Genomic DNA, 23,863 nt, shown 5'->3' with positions numbered 1-23,863 from the left:
CTTAACTTGTCAAGTCACTTTTAAAAACTGATCTTGGTTTTTGGAGAACTTTTTTCTATATTTTATAACTCACAGCAAAGCAATCTTTTTACGTGTGTTTTTCATACAGGCTGTCATTCTGAAGTCTTCAAAAAATTGTTATTCAATACCAACCCTGCCCTCTCCTGTTACAAGGGAGAGACTACTTGTAGTAGTTATTAAAATGGCAACATATTGCCATATTAAAATTGCTTTTATTATGATAAATGCCAGTGCACTTAGTTTAAGACACCATTACTTTGGGTATCTTGGATTGCTGCAAGGTCGAGTGAACACCTGGAAAAAGAACAGTTTATGTAAAATAAAGTTACACCTAAAAGATTACAAGGCAGATTGAATTCCTTGACTGCTTTGGTCACTAACCCCATTGAGATTGGAAGTTTTCTCAAGTACAGTGACTAAACAGTGTGTATGCACTGCTCTCAGGGGGTAACTTTGTTCCTAGGTGTATTTATTTCCCCTCAAAGACCTGACAGCCAGAAGGTGGATCATTCTGTGTTACCCAGAGAAGGTGAAATTAATATCAGGTTTATTTTGAAAATGCATGTCAACAGGAGGAGGGTGTACTTATCAAACTGGTGAAAAAACACACACCCTTTTGTAAAAAATCCTTATCTTTAGCTCTATTCATTATTATAACTTCATTGAAGTGGAAAAAATTTTTTTAAAACTTCAAAAACTCAACCTGCTTGAATCCACAACCATAACAATAAATAATTTGTGACGCCAAGTAGCTTTTTGCTTTTACTTTGGATGTACATAGAGAAAAATCACAGGCAAACCCAAAGTATTATTTTTTTTTTGCTGACCTGAGGGACTTAGCAATTTAGGTTTGAGATACAGATTTTTAAAAAGGAATAGCTATATATTGACTCTTGTCTTCCTAGCAGTGGACACTTTAATCAGCATTTGGAGAGAAAACATACCAAATTCTGTTGCTCTCAAAACATTTGGACTAAACTTGTTAATAGGCTTGGCCCAATGACAAAGGTTTGACCCCACATACAAGAAGTATAGGAACCTGATGAGTAAGTGATTGATATGCTGCCTTCAAAACTGCAGCTTGGGATTGCATTTTGCCACAATATTGTACAACCCTTGGCAAGCAACCAGCAGCCTATCCCTCGTTACACCATCTGGAGGAAAAAAAACAACAGCAAAAAAGCCTCAGCACACACTCTGTTTTGGCAAAGGCATGTGTGGGAGAATAGCCTACCTGAGCCAAGCTGTCTTTGGCTTCTAAGAAGAATCTGGCTGATTCAGAGGCTTTTGACAGCCTCTCACTACGTTTTAATTTTCTGTCAAAATCAGAAAATCACTTCAATCTTCAAAATAGCAGCACATTTTCAAATGCTATTCTGTTCATGACCCTTAAAGCTGCTAGATGCACGATCAGATTTCCTGTTAAAATCCAATTAGGTTTCAGTTTAACTTCAGAGTGATCTCAGGAGAGTTAAAGAATCCAAGGGATCATTTGGTATTGTGAAAGCAAAAAAGAACTTTAAAGAGAGAGTATTTTTCTTAAATTCTCAATGAGTCCTTGAACTGTTTTCCAAAACTTTACAGTAAAATCACTGAAAATTAAACCTAAATATTTAATAGGCAAGCAAATGCTTCTTGTTTTTTACTTGCTTGCAATTGATGCAAGAGCAGTAAAAGAGCTATGTGCTTGGTCTTACTCTTGTGTAAGGAAATCTTGGGTCTATTGCTACAGTTTCCAAGGGAGTAAGGGGAGCCCTCAGCTCTCTAATACACATTTGAGGCAGAAGGGTGGTCATGAAAACAGGTCTGCCCCTTTTTGCCTCATCCTTTTGTTTCAAGCTGACAGTGACCTTTGGCTGTGCTGATTTTGGCTGATTTGCTGATTTGGCTGTGATTTTGTGTGACCATGAGGCACATCTAACCAGAGAACTGATCAGACTAAAAATCTTCATTAAATATTAATGAATGCATGGATATTTTTGTGGTAGTGCTGGCTTACAGACACACTGGCTCTACTTTCCCAGATGCAAAGAAACGTTCTCCATCTTGATCTCATGTAGTATTTTCTAAGCTCCTGAAGCACTCATCTCCAAAGACAAGGCACACACAGATGAGAAGGAGCAAGATGAACCCCTTTCTCCAGCTCTTGCTCTCCCTGTTCAGGAGGAGACCATAATCCCCCTCTCCCACTGAGGGGTTCCTGAGTTCTGGAGGTGAGAGCACCTTGTGGCAGCCTGGGGTGACCAGGGACAGGCAGCCTTGGCCCTGCCGTGTGTCCAGCAGCATCCACCACAGCTCCCCTGTCTGCTGCAAGAGGCATGTGTAGTAAGGGGCTGAAAGTGATCTGGAATAAGGGTTAGAAAAAGTACAAAATTATTTGACTTAATCTCAAAAACTTGCTATGTGGAGTTTAATTGATCCAGCCAGTGCACAGGATGAAGAATTGAAATGGAGTTTTTTACCCAGCATATTTTTCATAGAATGAATTAATGCCTCGTGGAAAAGGTGATTTGCAGTTGGCATTTCAGGCAGCCTTACTGCCTGGCTCTGGAATTATTTGCATTGTTGTTCACACAAAAGGAAAATAAACCCAACTACTTGACTTCCTTCTCCCTGAAATATATGTTTAAGATCACAGCTCAGAAAGGAAAGTAAATGGCAGATGGCAGCATCTTTGCAAAGTACACACACTCTGAGCTATACAGACAGGGAAATTATTTCTTTCAAAGAAAAACACAAAGGAAGAGTTAGAAAGAATAAGAAAGCAGTGAAGTTCTCATTAAAAGTATTGGGGTAGCTTTTGGTTACGTTGTTACCACATAGCCAAGAGAAAAAAAAGAAATTATTGACATCCCTTTGTTTTGTGGCATTACTCTTCATTACATCTAGCACAAAAGGTTTTTAAAAAATAAATTGAAATTTTGCATGCTTAGATCATTTGTCTTTCACCTTGAACCATTCCCTATGGGGACTCTTCACTCTGCAATCCAGGCAGGATTGCTTGTCTTCCTCTCTGTACCCAGCAGGGTTTAGCCAGACACCACCTGCCTCTCCATCAGCTCTTGACCCACTTTCCTGGGAGTGCCAGCAAGTCAATCCTTCTCTCCCAAGAAGCAGGATGAAGCACTACTGATGTTTGCATCAATTGTCATGTTTCCTGCCTTTTTCCACATGTGGAGAATGAATCTGAGCACACCTTCTTCCTGGATGGACAGAATGCCAGTGGAGACAGAGCCTGGCTGTGTCATGGAATGGAGTCCCACATCACACACAAAGCAGGTTCCTTCTGTGGCCTGTGTCATCCCACAATAGTTGGCCTGACAGCTGCTTTACTGGGTTTCTTTTCACTTCTGCTCTGTGCTGCCTTTGATATCAGTGTAGCCAGGAAATAAATGGAAGCAAAGATTGCAGGGTACTTTAAAATCTCTTTTGTTCAAGAGATCTTTCAGATTAAAATAATGCTGAAAGGAGACGGCTAAAAGTGAGAAAAGGATTTAGGATGTTTAGAGAGCCCTACACAAGAGTTAAAACAAGCTCAGGAGAATCCCTGTTGTTTCTAGTCACCTTAGGAGCCAAACACTTTCCTCCAGAGGTCTAGGTTCACATTATTGATATAGCAATCTCTTCTGATTCTGCTCAAAGACTAAGCCCCCCTGATGTCTGGAAAATGAACAAAAGGAGAGTGTGATCTTATGCTGCTTCTATAAGAAAAAGTCTCCCAGAAGAATGTCTCTCTGTTAAAACTACTCTATTTAATTCTTACAACCCTGAGGTATGTATCAGGATTTGGACCCTTAAATTGCTTGGCATATTTTATTACTGCATTATCTGCCTCCTTGGGGTATACAGCTGCTCAGTGAGCTTGTGTTTATAGAGCTCTTGAAGGTCCACAGATGGGGAGTGAAAAGAAGCAATCTATATTTTTACACTGTATATTCATATACCCTCTTTTTCCTTAAGGCTTGGCCTCGAACACATGGATAACTAAGGTTTGATATGATTCCCCTGGGCATAGTGACAGAACATATTTACTGTTTATTGCTTCACAAAGTTGATTTCTATCAGTAGTGCACTACATTCCTATCCTAGCAGGAGCCAACACATCCCAAAGAAAAGTGGGTGATAAAAAGAGAATTTTGTCTGTTGAGCTGCATCGGAATCAAGGCAGAATCAAGGCACAAGACACCAAAGCAGAGGAATCTCACTGTGGTCTTCATCACCCTCACAAGGGGAACTCAAGGGGCAAACATCAGTCTCTTCACTCTCAGGACCAGTGACAGGACCCAAGGGAATGGAATGAAGACGAGTCAGGGGAGATTTAGATATCAAGAAAAGGGTTTTTACCCAGAGGGTGATTGAGCACTGGAACAGATTCCCCAGGGAAGTGTTCACAGCACCGAGCCTGACAAGTTCAAGAAACGTTTGGACAATGCTGTCAGGCACATGGTGGACTCGGGGTCTTCTGTGCAGAGCCAGGAGTTGGAACAGAAAACACTGAGTAGCACTGCATACAGGCTGCTGCATAATCCTCTCTGGAGCCCTGTAATCCTGTAATGGTGATCCTGTACAGGATCAGTTCTGTCATCACACACTTTACCTGTGCCACAGCACAGTTTCAGTAAAAGTCAATACAGACAAGCAAGACTTTTCCCTGCTTTTCAGTCCTGAATATACTTGAGGTCATCTTTTGTATAACAACTCTTTTCCTTTGTTTTGAGAAATCCTTCAGTATGGACAAATGAGTCCACATTTACACCTACATCAGCTCACTACAGACAATGTAATTACAGGTGGAGAAGCCAACTGGAGAGGTTTCCAATTACTCTGGGAAGTTGTGGTCACGCTTCCTTAGTCACAATAGGATAAAGAGAAAGCAAAATGTACTATCAGCATAATGAGCCCACAGAAATGGCCCCTGTTATATTTAGTGACAGACAGACAAACACATATGCACAAACATTAGGAAGACGTTTGTTTAACTATTTTCCTAGTTACCAGTCACTACAAATACCCCTGATTAACAATGCCCACAGAGATGTAAGAAATCAGTTGGTATTCCTGACTGCACACAGAGATATCAAGGATTTGAAATTTATGTTCCCTAGTGAAAACTTTTAAAGTACATATGAGGGCCATCTCTAATGACATAAGTGATAAAAGTAAGTTGAAACAGGAATTCAGATTTACTCTTTTTCAAAATGCAATTCTTCTTGCTGCTTTATCAGATACCTAAGATTATCAGCCATATGCTGCCCAGCTGGGAAGTAATATTAATTAACAAATAAATTCTTACAAAATCTTAATCAATAACACTTTGCAAGAAAACTTCCTCAATTTTTGGTTTTAACAATTCTCATAGGAGTCAGGTTTTGAGCACAAATGGACAAACTGTAAACCGGTTGCTTTCTACAGAGAAACCCAAGTTTCTTTCACTGATATTAACACACAGTTTTCACAATTTCCGTAAAGGAGATATAGAGGAAAATAATGAAATCGTTTTTCGAGCAAGAAGGTGGACTAGGTAGGCATAGCTGATCACCCAGAATGGATCTTCACTTTACCTAAGGAGGCAGCAACCCATTTAGGATCCCAAGCAGTATTTTTCATGTTTCTCAGCTGAGGACACAATTTTGAAATATCATAGAAGAATGAGGACAGTTTTATTCCTGTGGATTCACCAGAGTATATATTTACCAAATAACAACAGCATGCACTCTTTTATTTGATTCATCCAAAAAACTCCAGTCATTATGAACCCATTTTAAAATCATGCCACAAAAGATATGGCCTCTTGTGTTGAGTGAATGTGAGTGTAACATTGCCCAACTATCTATTCAACTGCAAACTTCAGCAAACTAAATGCTGACAAATAGTCTGGGGTCATGTCTGTGAAATGCTCCATATGTGCTAGCTGAAAGGGTCTGATGCTAGCTTGCTCTCAAATGTTAACAGCTTTGCAAAAAGAATGCCCTCTCTTCTGCAGCAGAAATACTCTTGTTCAATCCCCAATAAAAGTAGGTTTTGATTTAGGTTTGAGAAAAACCTCATCTATCATTTAGTTCTGATAGAGTGAGAAGAAACCTGTTTCTTTGGTCTAAGGGAATTATATACAGCTAAGAGCCAGAAGTGCTGGCCAGAGGTCAGTGGGCACCTACACTGGCTGCTGGCCACAGCAACACTTCAGCAGAAAAGCTCCAGGTATTTAATGCAAACATCCAAGGCAATAATTCCACTTCTCTTCAGTCAAAGAGGAAGTGAGTCCCACCTTCCCAGCAGCCTGTCCCTCCTCTGCAGGGTGGCTGCCTTGGGAAGGCCAGGCAGAGCTGCAGGTGCTGGTGTGGCAGTAGCCCCAGGACACTCAGCCCTGCCTGGTTCAGCTCCAGCCAGGAGTCTCTGACAGACCACAGTCCTGACCAGGACAGCCCCAGTAAACTGGGGTTTCTCAGCCATGACTGACCAACTGCCAAAAAGGGCTAAAAAAAGTGTATGTCTAGGAAATCTTTTTCACATATGTGAGAATAAGTATTTTTTTTGCTGAAGATAAAAGTAATTTGTTTGGTTGTGGGGTTTTTAAATTACAGTTCTGTGAGAGGTATGCAATTTTAAAAGCAACAGCCTGTGTTCAATTTATCACAACTCAGCAATGGGAATTAAAAACATGAAGCTTGACTTATAAACAACTCATGGGGACAAATGCTTCCCCACACAGCTTCACATTAATTACTGTAATGTAAACATGACAAAAACTGTACTGCAATCCGTTCGTGCATGGACAGGTCAAGGCTCTGGGACCTCCTCAAAATGAAGAATATTTCCAGGGAAAAGAAAGTAAAAAAACCCACAGTGTCACAGTATCCAACAATTTCATTGGAAATCTGATAATACCTAACCTCTTCCTTAAACAGAAAAGTTGAATCTATGCTATTATATGATCAGCTAAATTCACTAATTACAAAATTCTCTAGCTTCACAGCTGTGGAAGAAATGGGAAAATAATGTGAATTTTAGCTACTTTTCAGCCTCAAAAAGGAATCTCTCTCCAACAATCACATGTAAAGATACATAACAATTTCAATAAATATAGGTATTGTACAGATATGCCTGAGATATTGTGGAATCCTTCCAGTTACTGACTCCCATTAAAAGTTTATAACAATGTATTTATATATAGCTGTTTCCAGTTTTGATGAAGGTAAATGCCAAGTTCCTCAATCATCATGACTGATACCTTAATGTGCAGGCTCAAAACTATTTTAGGACTTTTCCCACTAAATCCAAAAGCTTTAATTGTTTGTATTTTTCTTTCAATGCTCCCAAGAGTATGTGAATTATGGCAAGTAGGTTCATTATCCAGTTTGATGAGTTATCATCATTGTTACCATCATTCCTTTTTTGACAAAGATTAATTGAGAAAAGCAATGCCACTAGGGTAGGGATTTATATAATCAAGGCCACTGTCATCTATTCTTGGTGTCATAACTCAGACCACAGTTTCACAGGTATCACTGTGAATGCAAAGCAAACATGATAGTGACATTTAAGATGGTTAAGACAAAAACAGCAGCAAACTTGAATTTAAATGTTATTACTTAAACTTAAGATAGGGACTCCGTTAAATGATGAACACTTGTTTCATGAGTAATAACAATTCTATATTAAAGCAGTTCTAAAGGCTTTCCCCCTTGAATTTTTTTTAAAAAGTGAAAGTTTGTTTTCTTTTTTTCTTTCACTAAATGTAAAAAATTTGGTGGTGACATGAGCTAAGGAATCTTGCTGTGAGATTTCACACTAGAACACAGTACAATAGCTAAAGAAAAAAAAACAGTTGTGGCTATGGAAACTCAAAGTGAAATATGCCATTTGCATTAGTTTATAACCATACTGAGATGCAATTTACACATTACTCATGTAACAGGACATTATTGATACAATAACAAATCACTTATCACAACATGAACTCATAAAATGTTTTTTAACTTTTTTTTCTAAAAGGCATTCATGGGGAAAAACGTAGAAGCAGATCTGGCCTTTGACATCTCATGGGTGATTTAAAAGAAAAGATAAAGAATATAATAAGATTTATGGTTTAAAATATTCTGCTCCTTCATTTTCTGTTTCTAATTTCTTTTCTCTCCCTTTTAGTTAGTGCAAACAATTAAAACACCTTCTACTAAAGAAAGCAGCAAAACTTCCATGCCCTGGCTCCAGGTAAATCACTGGCAATCAGCATTACAGCAAGACAGAACATTTGACTGGCATGTCTTGAGTTCTAGTATTATTTTGAGTTGAGTAAAATCTAGTTTATAACCATTCTAGATTAGTACCTGTCCAAGCACAGCTGATTTCCTAAAATGTTAGAAATCCATTGTGCAGACATCCTCAGGTCTGTCTGGTCTGTCCTTCCACCTCCTTCCACATGGAATCAGCTGTGTGGCACCACCAGTGACTCAGTGGTCACAGTCATTGTATGCACCTGACAGAGAAACTTTATTTTAAAATATGACCAAAACAGTAAGATGGTTGAGTGTTGAGATGTGCCAAATAGGATTAAACTCCATTACAATGTCAAATAAATATGAGATTTTACAAAATCATACTTTTTTTTTTTTTTTTTTTTTACCTGGTTAGCTCAGAGGAAGCTGGGAAAAAATTTCAGCATAGAAAATACATACTGAGCTGCAAAATTTGAATGGGAGGTTATAGCTATAATGCTCCTAATGCACAAACCAAGCCAGAGAGAAAAGCTGCTCAAACCAACACTGAGATCCCACCTATATACAATGTCAGCCAAGGAATGGTCCTTTCCCTAACAAGTAATGTATCCCATTCCCCTCAGTCATGGTAGATCTGGTGGTTTGGTTAATCAAAATATTCCTAAATATTTTTTTTCAACAGTTTCATTGTCTGCAATTGAAAATTTTACTTCACAGCGTAGTCATGGTGGACACTGTTTACTTTTTAACTTGTAAATTATTTTGCTGAGGAAAAAATAGTTGCATTATTTGTTCTTAACATGAGAAAGAAAGCAATAAAACTGTAATTTAATTGTTGTGTGTGGGCTGTTTCAGCACTTCTTCAAAGCAAAGAGAAAATCTTGTTTTTATGGAGATAGATTCATTGAAAAAGTCTAAAGAGCAAAATATAGAAAAGTCACTCAGGCAGATTTGCTTTCATGTAGACAACATTTAACTCTTATTAGACTACAGTAGCTGTTTAAAGATTAGGGAAGTTTCAGTAGCACAGTCACATTTGCTGAAAATTCTGTAACTTTCATTTTCCAAATAGAAGCTTTTGGTGAGATTCCCTAATGGACAGTAAATTCCTCCCTTTTGTTCATACTAGGAACAGTTAGTAAATATTGAAAAATGATTTATAAATACCACAATTATTTCCAGAGACAAATTTTTCAATTTAAGGATGAACTACAATAAGAACTATCTGCAAATCAGCATTTGTGAAAAGAGAACTGTTAGTATGAAATTTGCACTTGTCCAAATACTTGCTTCCACATTCAGGTGTTGCCTACAATAAAGCCTATCATTAATATTTTGGGAACAAGGAGTGATTCAGAAAATATTTGCCTTCATTGGCTTTGAGGAAGAGAAGGGAAGCCAGCCTGTTTTAACATATGACAGCTATGAACCTTCTAAACAAGAGTTTATCTTTCTAAAAACATGGACCTGAAAAGAATGTTTGCACATTCTTCTCTTCAGCCCAAGACTGTGGCTTGTGCATCTGTTAGAGTCCCTTTCCACAATGTCGTAAAGAAGGTCTTCCTTTGCAGCACTGATTTGATTTCAGATCCATTTACCCAAGCAGAATAAGCATTTAGAATATTTAGGAAACTTTAAATTAAGTTCCCAGAAAGGAGGTTGCAATCTTCTGCTAAATCACCTGTGCCATCTGTCCAAAATTTCCTCCAGAAATTACTGTGAAAACATGCAGCCTAGAACATAGCAGATCCCCAGATTTCCATGTAGATGTGTTCTTAATGTTCAGTATAATTATCTTCTCAACAAGACTCGGTAATAATCACAGACTTTTCCTTAGGTAGTTTAAGGTTTTCATAAATGGTGAAGACATTTCAGCATCTTGGTCTACATACAGATGAAAGCCATGATCATACAAAACTAACAAAAATGTCTCTTCAGGGAAAATGAGAAGAGTTTGCTACGTGTACTAAATAATTTAGCAGCTGCATTCCCTCTTTTTTCCAGGGAGAGGAAAAGGTACATTTTGGTAGAGATGCACAGTGTTAATTTGACTCAGTTGTGCTCTAACAGACTCCTGGGTGTCAGAATGAACAGCTGTGATCTCCCGTGGCTTCTCACCCAGGGCCATCCCCAGGACTCAGTGCCTCCCTCAGCAGTAGTGACCTGGCATGGATCACAGCTGTGAAACCAGCCAGAATTCAAGAGCTGTGCTTTGATCACAGCCATCCACTCTGATCTAGACACATTAATGCAGCTGCTCTTACATAGGACAGGCTTTCTTGAAAGAAAGATCACCAGCCTCTCAGCACAGACAGCAGCATTCCAAAATATCGGCAAAATATTGCCATTGATGAGTAACATTTGCTGAACTCATTTGGTGTCTGTCTGAAAATTGCCCATGAGCAGTTAATAAGATTCTCAAATGTGCTCATTATCTGGAGGATTATTCTTGACGTGCAGTCAGCTCATAAAAAGGTTTGCTGCAAATACAGTCCTCATCAAGACAATTACTTAGAGAAGTTACACACTACAGCTTTCTGTGCTCTGACTGGGTGGCTTCACTGGCTTGCACAGCCTGAGCTGTGAATAGTGCAATTAAATGCACAACTTCATGTCACAGTATGGAAACATGATGCTAAACATTTGCTTTTTGCCATCACCTATCCTCAATACTTGAGCCTTTTATTACTTATTGTATGACTACCAGGTTAGAAAAAAGTACAGACTGAATAAAAGCAATTAAAAACAAAAAGGATCCAAGAACTCAAACATTGCTACTGCCCTGCTGGAAAGCTTTCTTCCAATCCAAAGAAGAAAGGAAAAGAGGCAACACCTTCCTTTGCCTGTGTAATTGTCCCCAAATGGGATATAGTCTATTCCAACAGACAAAGTCCAAAGCTGATAAAAGCTTTCCACTCTCCCTGTGATACCCCATATCCTCCTGGTTAGAAGGTCTTGGAATTTCAACACCAAATTTAAGAAGATCATGGCACAACTGAAAAAAACAAAGTCATTCCTATAGTGATATACTGAAGCCAACATCAGGACTAAAATACAACATATCAATGAATTTTCTACACACTTAAATATTGGAGGCAACTTTTGAAATATTTACTATTAATGAGGTTAAAAATATTCTGAACAACTTCTGTGCAAACTGCTAAAGGAAGTACAGTAACGAGGGCATTGAAGTGCTGTCAGTTATAATTCTGATTATAGTGATCTTATTATATGATCTTATTCCTTCTCTTTTCCAAATGAGTAATTAACACAAAATGTTTAATTCACTCTAATTTGAGTACATTAATTTTACACTCTGACTTCATTCCTTATAATTCACATAGTTGATATACAAGTCCCACAAGGCTGTAAATTTGTTGCAGGTCACAACACATGACAACAAAAAGGTTTGCTGTCACAAACTTTGATACTGTGAATAATTTTTCAAAATTCATAGAATTATTCCTGTGCTGCAGCTAAGCCTGAGTTAGGTGCTTGTTTAGGATCTTGATTAACTGGCATCATTTCCAATAATAGAATTTGGCAATCTCTGAAATTCTAGACTGCTAAAACATCACAATTTAAATATTTCACTGCTTAGTTCATATTTCTCTGCCTAATCAAGCTATGTATTTTCTTGGTTGTGCAAGCTACACATTATTGAAACTACTGGGCAGAATGACTGTTACCAGAAATAATTTGTAGAAGCTTCTGCCCTGTGGCCAAAAAACCACACAACATAGCTACTTATCCAAACCCTCTGTGATACTACAAAGAGGAAGCAAGATCAGTCCTGGAGGCAGAAATAATCTCACCTAAATTACAGACCAACACTTCTCTGCTAATTTGAGAATTTGCATTTACTATTTGCCAATTTTGCTTATGTTCTTTTCTTTCAAATCTCCTCCCCATGTATAGCACAAAGCTCAAGTAAAGAAGGAATATGAACTTTAATTTTTACATCTTCACCTAACAAGAGCTGGAATAGGAGGTATCTCTCATTTTGGTTTTTCCCACAATCTCCCTAAAAAAAAGGAAATTTAAAATTTCACTCATCAGGAAAACTACAGCTTGGTCACTCTTAAACCACTTCACCTGCACTTTATCAAAAATTCTACAGGGTGGAGTAAAACTCAAACCAAGGTACAACATCTCAAGTAATATTTTTCTTTTTAAAGGGGAAAGTAAACAAACAACCCCCCCCCCCCCACAAAATATGCAACAGAAAAAGTTAATTTTTTTTCAAGAGACAGCAGTCCAAGGGTCAATATAAGAAGCATTCATCCCACACAGCTACCTATAGATTCCACAACTGAGAAAAAAATCCTACAACAGCTCAGAATCTTTCTTTAAAATGGAGTAAGGTTTTTGTTGCTTCTAATCCTTTCAGAGCACACAAGATTGGATATTACAGCCATGACACTGCTGGACTGAAAAGCTATTTTATGTAATTTTGCAGTTTGTAAGAGGCATTGGTTACAATTTTTCTTTCCCTCAGGTATCTGCACAGTGCTTATGGTAACTAATGCACCTATCCTTATGAAAGAAAAGATGTAGAACATCATACACTTTTAAATAAGACAATATATAGTTTCCTAAAATAATGCATAATATGCAGAATATTACACTTATTTGTGAGACCTTAATGCTGGAGTCCATTAAACACACTGATGTATCTCTCACTCTACAGCTCAAATCCATGAGGCTGTATTTCTTTCTTTATTAACAGAGTTTTCTAGACTTTACACTCTTGTGTCTTCATTACATTATGGCTTTTTGCACTTGGTGATTTTCCTCACTGGCATTTCCAGTGGAAGCATTAGCAGAGTTTCACAGTGAAGCCAGAAATGAAACCAACCTACCAGACCAGGGCTGGGTTTTGCCTTTCTCAGAACCGTATCACAGCAGGTTGTTAAAGCAGGATACATCCCCTCTCCCAACATTACAGCAGCATCTGTGTATGTATCTATCGCAACCATATTTATTTACAAGGATATACACATGTCTGCCCTGCCAAAATCATTGTGTTCTGCAGCCCTGTGGAGCAATTAAAGGTCTCACTTAAATGTACTGCTCCCAGACATTTGCTGGTACTGCTTGGTGGGAAAAGATTACAAACCCTGAGTCCTGTGACAAGTAATGAGATTACAGCCCACCTCTACCTAATTAAATTGCCTCAGTTATAGGACAAAACCAACTGAAAGTGATGAAGCTGTGAAACAGGAAAAAATTCATATTATCCTATTTTGTGAAAGGGAAGAGCAGCATGTGAGTTCCGGTCATTAAATAATTAAAAGTGCATGTAATGAAGACTAGCAGGACAGTGCTAACTGTAAGAATTTATAAGGAGAATACAGTCTGTATAGATTTGGCAAATGTTCGGGTTGTTTCTCTGTTGTTCTTAAACCTTAGTGTGAAATGATGACATGGTACCTAACAGTCCTTTCATTCTGATGGCCTGCCTAGAGGGTGCTCTGACTCCACTGTGTCAGTGGTGTGAAATCAGAGGACGTTTCTAAGACAAGGCTTCTATCCTTTATCTGAAAACATATCTTGTTCCATCCAAAGTAAACGTTAAATATTTCAGACCCTTGCAAAAAGCTCCTCTGTTGCTTCTACCGTCCTTTAGCTCTGAAGTAACACCATAGTAAAACTCAGGAAGGTGGAGCCTACAGGCACTGTCCAGCAACTGATGTGCCTTGGAGGAGACAGCACTGAGCTGCCAGGCTGGAGGGCAGCTTGTCTCATTTCCACAGAATGATGATAAACAGAACTGGTTCCCAGCAAAATTGCCAAGAGCAATGGAAGGTTCAGGGCTGACACATTCCCTTGTGCCAGGAAAGTCTCAAAACTGCCTGATACTGGAGGCAAGTTTGGAACAGCCCAGGACAGAGCTGCCAGTGCCAAAACCCTGTCCAGGTAGGCAACTCTGCACACCAGCCAGTGAAGTAGCACCATTACTAGGCTGCCATCATGATTTATATTACATGGTCCACAAATGATGTTTGTTCATGGAAAGACTGGTTTGGGGGGAGAGAAGGAAGCCAACAAGAATAACTGAAATGTGTTAATTTATTTTTAGACTTTTATGGAGTCTACTTGAGCGCTGATCTTTACATGGGTAAGACAGCATACATATCTCTCTCCTCTGTACCTACCTTTTCCAATCAGTTCCATTCTGTCTGATTTTCATCAAAGCATGCTCTTGTTAGCAGGGCACACATTAGCATTTAGACCAAATTAGATTTGTAAGTATTTGTGTGCATAGCTGCCACAGATGCTGTCAATCCTAGAACAAAGTACACTATTTTTCATTCTTTAAATAATTTTAAAATGTTCCACAGCACATTTTGAAAGATTGGCCAGAAGAAATGCTAAGAAGCAAGAAAATGTTAAAAAATATAAAATTATTTTCATATACCTTTAAAATTATCTAAATGGTCAACATGCTATGCATGCTTATCTTCTTTTATATAAAACCATCTGTGAGAAATTACCAATCATAAAGGTGCTACTTCAGGTACACTATCTTACATTTTGGTACCTCATGACAAAAAAAAGGAATATCTGAGAAATGCATTAGGACACTTAGCTTATTAATGGCCAACCATATATAAGCTCATTTTTAGTGCCCTAGGCTTTTATGGTCTCGCAATGGAAATTTTTCTTCATATTTTTCAGAAATAACAGAAAATTACAAGAAATGGAAGCCGCTGCTAGTAAAAGAAGAAAAGCTGAGTATTATCAGGGTTAATAGCTCCTATTTGAGATCCATGAATGATTACAGAGCTACTTTTCTATATCGAACTTTCAAGTTTCATTAATAATATGCTGCCTCTCCAGGACACAGGTGCACTCACAGTACAAAGGCTATTGGTTCATCACATGGAATAGAAGAGCTAGAGGAACAATGGCTTCAAAGGTCTCATGTTTATACATTTTGACAGTAGTTTGTTGGGCAAGTGCTCTTTGGTACTTAAGTATAACTCGTCCTACTTCTTCCTACACGGGCCACAGACAGGTCAGCAGCATATCCATAGCCAGAAAAAATGTTTCCTTTGGCAACATAAGAACTCGACCTATAAACCCTCATTCCTTTGACTTTCTTATCAATGAACCCAACAAATGTGAGAAGAGTGCCCCATTTCTGGTAATTCTTATCAGTACAACTCACAAAGAGTTTGATGCGAGGCAAGCCATTCGAGAAACGTGGGGAGATGAAAACAATTTCAAAGGAATTAAAATCGCCACACTATTTCTTCTTGGGAAAAATGCAGATCCTGTGTTAAATCAAATGGTAGAGCAAGAAAGCCAAATTTTTCATGACATTATTGTGGAAGATTTTATCGACTCTTACCATAACCTCACTCTGAAAACATTGATGGGAATGAGGTGGGTAGCAACATTTTGTTCAAAAGCAAAGTATGTTATGAAGACAGACAGTGATATTTTTGTAAATATGGACAATCTTATTTATAAGCTGCTCAAACCCAACACCAAGCCAAGGAGAAGGTACTTCACAGGTTATGTTATAAATGGAGGACCAATAAGAGATGTTCGCAGTAAGTGGTACATGCCCAGAGATTTGTATCCTGACAGCAATTACCCACCCTTCTGTTCAGGCACTGGCTACATTTTTTCAGCTGATGTAGCAGAACTGATTTACAAAACCTCCCTTCATACCAGACTTCTTCATCTCGAAGATGTGTACGTTGGACTCTGCCTTCGGAAGCTGGGCATTCACCCCTTCCAGAACAGTGGCTTCAATCACTGGAAGATGGCTTACAGCTTGTGCAGGTACCGCAGGGTGATCACAGTGCACCAGATAACACCAGAAGAAATGCACAGAATTTGGAATGACATGTCCAGCAAGAAACATCTTAGATGTTAAGATTTTTACAGATGTAAATACCTTTTTTAAAAATTTTGGTTGGGTTTGGTTATTTTTTGACAAAGTGATCTGCTGATTTACAGGTTAAACTGTGGGATATTAACTGTGAGAGGATTTTTAATGACTGATTTTTCATTCTCGCTTTGACTACTGGTTTACAAACTTCAGGCTCTTTTTCATAAGGATATTATGCCAACTGAAAGAATCTAGAGTCAAGTCTCAGATTTTGTATATTATCATCTATTGCACATATCCATTCTTGCATCTGTGTGTAAAAGGACAGTAACAAATTATTATGAGCTGCTGAACAATTCACACCCCAGCCTAAGAGATAACACTCAGGCTCTAAGAAATGAAGAATTTAAAACATACTTTTATTCTCCTTTTGACACCCTACACCATCTCTATTTAGAGCCTTGTTAATAAATCAAGCAGCATACATTTGCACTGAACTTATATACTTACTTTGATGTGTGTATTTTGTAGTATGTGTGCAATTCCCAAATAGCTTACTAATGGTGTAATAGCAGAATTTAGACAGGTAAGAACATCAAAGTTTCACTGGCCTTAGAAACAAATCCACACACTGAAATATATTTTCATCAACTAAATGGTATTTCTTTAAATTATTTCAGAATAACCCATTTCTTTACACTTCCTAAAACAGCCCATAAAATATGTAACACAGTTTAAAAATTAAGTAGCATCTGTAGGTGAAATAAGACAGGGGAGATGTATGCAAAAAATATCTTAAAAATATATGAGAAAAGCATGAATATCTTAACTTTTAATTTCAAAGCAAGGCAATGTCTCTCATTAGTATCAATGGATTCTCCATTAACCATCTTGAATAGCAATATATAATTATACTGAATGCTAAAAGTGTCAATAAGCAGCATATTTCTTCAACATCAGCCAGTGCACTATTTACCTAAAAAAAAGTAACACAAAAGCAGCTTTTTAAGGGGAAGCTTTACTTTTTGCTGCAGTACATACAGGAACAAGATTCTAGCAGATTTTTAATGGTGTAGAAAAGAGGAATTAATTCCAATAAAAGAATGCAATCAATTTTCTGTTGATTTGACAAGAGAGTACATAAGAGTTATGCACAAATTTCACAGAAAAATAGAGGGCTTTTAAAGAAAAGCCTATTAAAACCATCCAAATTCTATCCTTTTCAAAAACCTTTTAAAGCTCTCAGTTTAGTCATCACAGTCCATAAGCACTGAGGTCTCACTCAGGAGATCCCCCGGACATGCAACAGAAATCAAGAACACAAGATTTATTAAGTTCCATAACATGCTAATATGAATTTTGAATATGAATGTTTATGAAATGTCATGAGAACTCTTTGATAAACTCAGGCTATCTCTATTCAGTACCACCTCATAACAAGGAGGTGAAGTATGATATTGCTCAACAAATAACTTTGAATGAAGAATTCACACACAAGTTAAAAACCCAACTCATCAAATATATTAGCAGTTGTAGATTCCTCACAGCATTCTCATCACACACAATGCCTCATTCATTGCAGCTGGCATTATGTGTAACATATGAAAACTGTTAAGTCTGTATGCTATTCAGAATGTCTATAAAGTTGTCAGAGTTAACTGAAGAATTTAAAGGAATATTTTGACCTGATTTTGCATAGATGCACAGAGCATTTTATAACAGTAACAGAGGAATGAAGATGGTTCCCTAAAAGGTTTGCAGTTCATTGGCAAGTTATTAGTCTTGTTCACAGATGCAGCACTACCATTTCAAAAGAAACAACTTGTAAATAAGGTAAAGTGTACTTGGCTTTCAAGTTACTAACAGGAGTCATCCCAAGCAAATCTATGTAAGATCTAAAGACAAACACACAACAGACAGCCTAGGAGTTACTGTTAATAGGAGCTTGTATACTCTTCATAATTAAAAATAACTCAAACCCCAGTAATTTTTATAAAAAAGGTAAATCTCTTGCAGAATAATTAAGAGTTATCCTTCCCTAGTTGATCCAATCCTTGTTAAAGCTGCTACATCCTATAAAATCCAGAACTTCCAAGGTACAACTAACTGCATAAGTGAATATATAACACGCTGATTGGGTGAAGTTCCTTAATGGAGTTCCATAATATTCTTGTTTATGAATGGGAATGAGGGTGGAATTCATCCCCAGCCCTTGGGTAAATCAGACAGCATAGATGCCATCCTGCCCAGAACATACTGTGTAATAATTTGAACCTGCAGGCTGCAATCACTTCTGCTATCCTCTGCACTGTGCAGTAATTTTGGGGTTCTGAATCACAAACAAATGGATTTGGTTGCCTTATTTCTGCTGATACTTCTGTGGCCTTTGGTTAGTAACCAGGAGGACAGCAGGGCTCCCAATCCAGATACCTCAGGGCTCAAGTAGCATGGTAGCCTTGAATTTCTCCTAGTACAAGAAGACTGCATTTGCAAGGTACACCTTGAAAATAGTATCTGAAAAAGTGTATTTCCTGCCATTTATAAATAGATAGACCTCCAACAGAAATGTAAATGTTCATCTTGAAACTGATGTACATATTTCTAAGGCATTTTCTTCTGTATTCAGCTGTATATATGTGTCAGTCTGCTTGCTATGTAGCATTCTGTTATGCATGGAGCTGAGTGAGGCATTATATTTGTCAGTGTTTCAAGAGCCTTAAGCATGTGTGCCCTAACTCTTGAATGTACAAGATACTTTTTCTTTTGCTGTCAAGTGAATTTAAAACAACACAACAAAATCCTAATTTTCTACTTCTTTTAATTTTCTGGTATTAGATTTCATTAGCTCGTTACACTTAGATTTATTGTTTTCACTTTGCTCATAAATTTCACTACTGGAACCTGGATATGGTAAGGTAGCAATACATCTACTCATAGGGACAGTTTTCCCTTCCACTCAGTAGTATTTGTGCCATGTGGGATACTGTTAAGAAACAAGTGTTTTCAACAGACTTCCTTTAATCAAAAAAATATTTACATTACTTAAAGGTCATTTTGTTTCATTGGGCATGGGACAAATGACAACTTGCTTAAACATGCTGGCTTCTAGTCACTTCAAAAGTGCAACTGTAATCACATTTTGATTCCAAAATGCATATGAAAAAAGCACATTGAGTGAAACAGCTGGGGGGTAAGTGCCTCTCTTTAAGAGGAATTTTTTCACAAAAGCATTTTTTTTCTTTTTTATTTTGCTAAAGCCTCAAGGTTCGTTTTCCACATTTCCCAATAATAATGTTAAGTATCAATTTTGATTCTTTGAGGTTTTTTTGTCTTTATAATGTAGATGGCAATGGCAATTTGTAAATGAAGAGTGTAATTAACTAGAAAAGCTTGTCAACAGTAACCGAAATTTAGGTGTATCATTATATATGACTGGCTGTACTTATGTATTTATTTGTCTAAATTGTATATATTGTTTTATCTAGTGTCTGTAGGAGTGCATTCTTTTAGATTAATGTATTATTTACAGTTTTGTGGGATTGCCAGCAAAGCTGCTAATCAAGATACTATTTTTTTGTATCAATGTCAAATAATAATAAAACAACAAAAAAAATCAAGTGAAAAATGGAAGGTGTCCTGTAAGTTTTCTTCTTCACTCCCTTCTAGAAATGTAAATTGTATTACCTGAAAACACAGTGTCTGTGAATTGGCTCATTTGTCACGAGGAAGAATGTTGTGCTGTAAAAGGAGATTTTTAAAAATAATTGAAAAAAATAAAACAAAATACTACTTTTATTCCTTACTTGTGCAACAACTTCATCAAGCTGATTGATGTCCACACGTATCAGGGGTACTGATTTATCTGAAGTTTCTGAACTTCAAAGAAGTAATATTAATGCAGCCATGGCAATACCTGCAAAGCAGCAGATGGGTTTATCCTCTGCTCTGCCTTATTTAGCTGCTTTGGCATCCCCAGCCAGTGAGACCCAGGTTTGGTCATTTCAAGGTGGCAAAGCTTTTTGACACCCTCAGGCTCTTCTGCTGCCTGCACGGTGTCTTATATGGGCTTGCAGCTGTCAAAAGCTACACACAGGAGAAAAGGAGAAGTGTCCCAAACCCCACATCTCATGAAACCACAATGAAGTGGTTTGAAGTTGCTGTGTGACCACCTGGGTCACCCATACAGAGGGAAGGGGTCCTCCCCAGTCCCTCACAGACACACAGTGACCCTAACAGAGCTTTTTGCTTCCCCCCACACTGCAAAGCACCAGAGAATAAATGAACAATCACAGTCTGAGTACACTCAGATTACCCAGTAAATCTCATGTAGCTTTGTGTCCCAACACAAATATCTTAAGATACTGTTTTGTCTCTCAGGGATGTCTGGGCAACTTTAGGGTCCTCATATCAAAACAACATCAAAAAACAAAATAACACAGAAGTTGTAAGAAGTCCCTTTTCTTGTAAGAACATCAGAAAAATTTGCCTCTTCCCATTCTCCCTTCTGCAGTTTCCTACATAGAACAAAGCACCTAACCCTTTTCTACTGGCTTTAGAGCTCAATATCTAAAACTCATTCAAGAAACTGAAGAGAAAATACCTATTCCCAAGTAGAAAGGCAGCTTTTGCAAACCAAAGTGTATTTCCTTGGGTCACCTATTCCAGAAGTAGTTGAAGCCTGCAACAGAGTCCTCAGGCATCCCAGGAGTGTTTGCAGCAACACAGAAACCTGACAAACCATAATGAGATGCTTTAAACCAACCAAGAGTTTCACATACAGTAAAACCCCTCCAATCATTTTCATCTCTCTTGTTTCCACCAAAGCAGCCTGAGTCTAATTGCAACACTTATGTAGTGTTTAATTAATAGGCAGCTTAGAGATATACAGATATCAGCACTAGTAGGGTAGATTTCATGTGGCTTGATTATCTTAATTACAAGCATTATATTTTCTCATTTACTTAATTGATTCTCATAGATTTTCCAGAGAAATTTGCACTGCCCTAAGTGAAAATAGTATGCAGAAAACCTTCTTAAAAGTGCTGACAGTGGCCTATTACAGCAGCAACACACCGAAAAAGGAGATCTATATGACATGGAACATTGTACTCAATAGCATCTGCTTCCTTTTCTCTTGTTAAAATACGAATTTATGACATGGAAAAAGAGGAGTGTTCTGAGGAGAAAAAAAAAGAAAGAATATCCCTTATTTATTCAACCACACCTGCAATTAAGTTGTGTCAAGTATCTCCTCTGGTGACTTGCCTAACAGAGGGAAAAATCCATTTTTCTGCTAGGTTTGCATATTAGCTGAATCTGCATTATATCTCTGCCTCACCTGAAAGAGCCAAGAGCAAGAGGCATTTATTTGTCACGCAAGATTTATCCTTGAGCACTTATTCTGCAAAGGCAGCATTACATAACAAGCTGGACAGAATTAAGCACAGTGGTTTTGTAAGGCAGACAACTTTCATTTGGGTGAAGCAAATACCCCAAACTTGAGGTGTGCTGGCTAACTTCTACCTGCAGATATCTGCATCTATCAAGCATCCATTTTTTCTTTAAGATGACCTTTCTCCAACATGACATCCATCTTCAAAGATAAATGGAATCTCTAGGTACCTCACGATAGCAGTAAAAGAAATGGAGAACACCCTACATCATCATTACAATCTTTTCCTTTATTTACAAAAGTCACTTAGCCTTGCTCTGTTCTTCTGTACTTTCAATCTGCTTCAATCTGGTACATTTCCCTGTTATTTCCATCACTCTTACCATTTTCTTCATGTATTTTTGCATAGCTCAGCATTCTCCCATCTAAAAGTATCCATTTAAATCAGCCACAAAAATAAGAACACAATGTTTTTATTAAGAGAGGGCCTTTACCTGACAGGTTTACAGTCCAACTCTGTCTCATACCTGGCAAACTGATTTCAACAAGTTTCAGGGGACAAGTAGCACTTGAAGTTGTTCCTTCAAAAATCTTTTCTTTGATGTTGCTTAGTTCAAGTATATGGGGTAAAAAAAAAAAAAAAAAAAAGATCTTTCATCTTTCATCTTGCCTCTGCCTGCAAAGATCACTATCACAAGTCTAAGGTTGTTTGGCTTTTTTTCCTTATTCCTTTTACTTTTCCTCACAACCTTGGATAGTTCATCAGAATTCAAAACAGCATTTTTTCATGTTTCACTTTAACTCCCACTTAATCAAGCATATTTATTCCACAATTTCAATGTTTTAACCTTTTAATCTGTTTCTGCTCTCTGTGATGTCTCCGCTCTCCTCATATCTGTGCAGTAAGACATCTGGCATTGAATCTGTTACAAGAGTATTTGCATGAAGGCTGAGCACAGCAGTACATTTCTGTGTCATTGAGGTATCAAAAACTGCATTACTGGACGTGTTTCACCAGACAGGACAGCTTATCTTACACCATCATTAACTTATTATCACGTTTAAAGCAGAGAATTAACTTCTGCCAGCATCTGGAGCAGACGCTAAGCCTCCAAGGCTGCAGTAGCTATGGACATAGTAGATGCTGTAAAGGAAAGCTCCCAGTGCGCCCCTTCCCGAGGCTCTGGGGGTCGCACCCGCACAGCTGGGCGCAGGCAGCACGGGAACAGCTGGAGCCGGTGCTCCGAGCAGCGCCCCAGCAAAGGCAGCCCGGGCGCGGATCCCCGGCAGCCCCGCCCGGCCCTGCGTGTCCCGGGCCCATCCCGCCGCACCGCGCCCTCTGCCCCGGCAGCTCACGGACTCTCCTCCCCTCCAGAGATACAGATTATTATAAGCATAGTTCTGCTTTGAATTAGTAGCACAGCTGATGCCAAGGTTGATGATAGGCTCCTTTAATTGGTCATTAAAAGGCAGTATTATTTACTGCCTTGTTTCTTGGATTCAGCATTTCTACACATGGGGATAAAACTAATGGGCTAGAATAAAGAATATATACAGCACGTAATTAAAATTACATTTTTAAAGAGGGGAATATACATGCACACGGTGCAGGTGCTGTCACAGAAGTAGAGGTTATGGAAGTATACTTTTAAAATTGTATTATACTGCAATTTAGCTGTCACTTCAAACAGATGGGTGAGTTGTGCAACATTTTTAAACTGATTTAATTACTTGCAAAGGTATTGGCTTGTGTTAATTGGTGCAATAAATTACACAATGGTTCACAGATTCCATTAAAAAGAACTTTGAACATGTAGTATCTATAGAGAAGTAAACTGAGCCTTGCAAGTAAGTAAAATAGTTATTGGCTGTTTGTTTTATCAATTCACAAACAAGATCAAAAATCCCACCATTCACACAAGATAATGTGCTTAACATGATAGATATAATTGTATCTCAGAGACAGGTGAATGCTGGAGACAATATATGCAGCCATATGCTGAGAAGAATGAACAGACTAAGTCAATGTGAATGGGTTACCCTTACTTTCCCAAAAAAAACCCACTAGTTGTGTGCAATTGATCTAGTGTGGAATGATTTCTGTTGTCCCTCTTTAAGACAAAGCAATTTACATGAGACATGGGAAAGAAGGTCCACAAGCACAGGTAATAGCTTTTGAAATATCTAGGCCTCTAGTCAAGTTAAGGTTTAAGCTCCAGATGTTGCTTCTTGTCTGCAACTCCAGGAATACCCAAAATCCCCTAAAGTCAACAAGCATTAAAATGTCTAGCCTGTTAAGTACACCTGCATTAGACAGCCAAACAAAATCTGCAGAGCAGCAACGGCCATCAAACTCTGTAGCAGCAATACTAGAAAAGCTTTCTAGCAGTA

At 38.1% G+C, this 23,863-nt stretch overlaps 1 protein-coding gene across 11 annotated transcripts in view; it reads left to right on the top strand.

Moving 5' to 3' along the window:
* B3GALT1 (beta-1,3-galactosyltransferase 1) overlaps positions 1-19,882 on the top strand; it is a 167,256-nt gene extending 147,374 nt beyond the window's left edge. For 7 of the 11 annotated variants that reach the window (XM_079310785.1, XM_079310784.1, XM_079310783.1 and 4 more), the window contains 2 exons: positions 14,317-14,355; positions 14,916-19,882. In XM_079310785.1, coding sequence (XP_079166911.1) covers positions 15,145-16,125 — 981 coding nt within the window. In that variant the 5' untranslated portion in view covers positions 14,317-14,355; positions 14,916-15,144 and the 3' untranslated portion in view covers positions 16,126-19,882. Of the gene's footprint in view, positions 1-8,144; positions 8,230-14,316; positions 14,356-14,915 lie in introns of those variants that run through there. The other 4 variants (XM_079310788.1, XM_079310786.1, XM_079310781.1 and 1 more) reach the window with 2 other exon arrangements.
* The last annotated feature ends 3,981 nt before the right edge of the window (positions 19,883-23,863 follow it).

Source organism: Erithacus rubecula (genome assembly GCF_903797595.1).
Source record: "Erithacus rubecula genome assembly, chromosome: 8".
Taxonomy (NCBI): Eukaryota; Metazoa; Chordata; class Aves; order Passeriformes; family Muscicapidae; genus Erithacus; species Erithacus rubecula.
The sequence above is the reverse complement of the archived record's forward strand: the minus strand, read 5'-3'. Positions and strand labels throughout refer to the sequence as shown.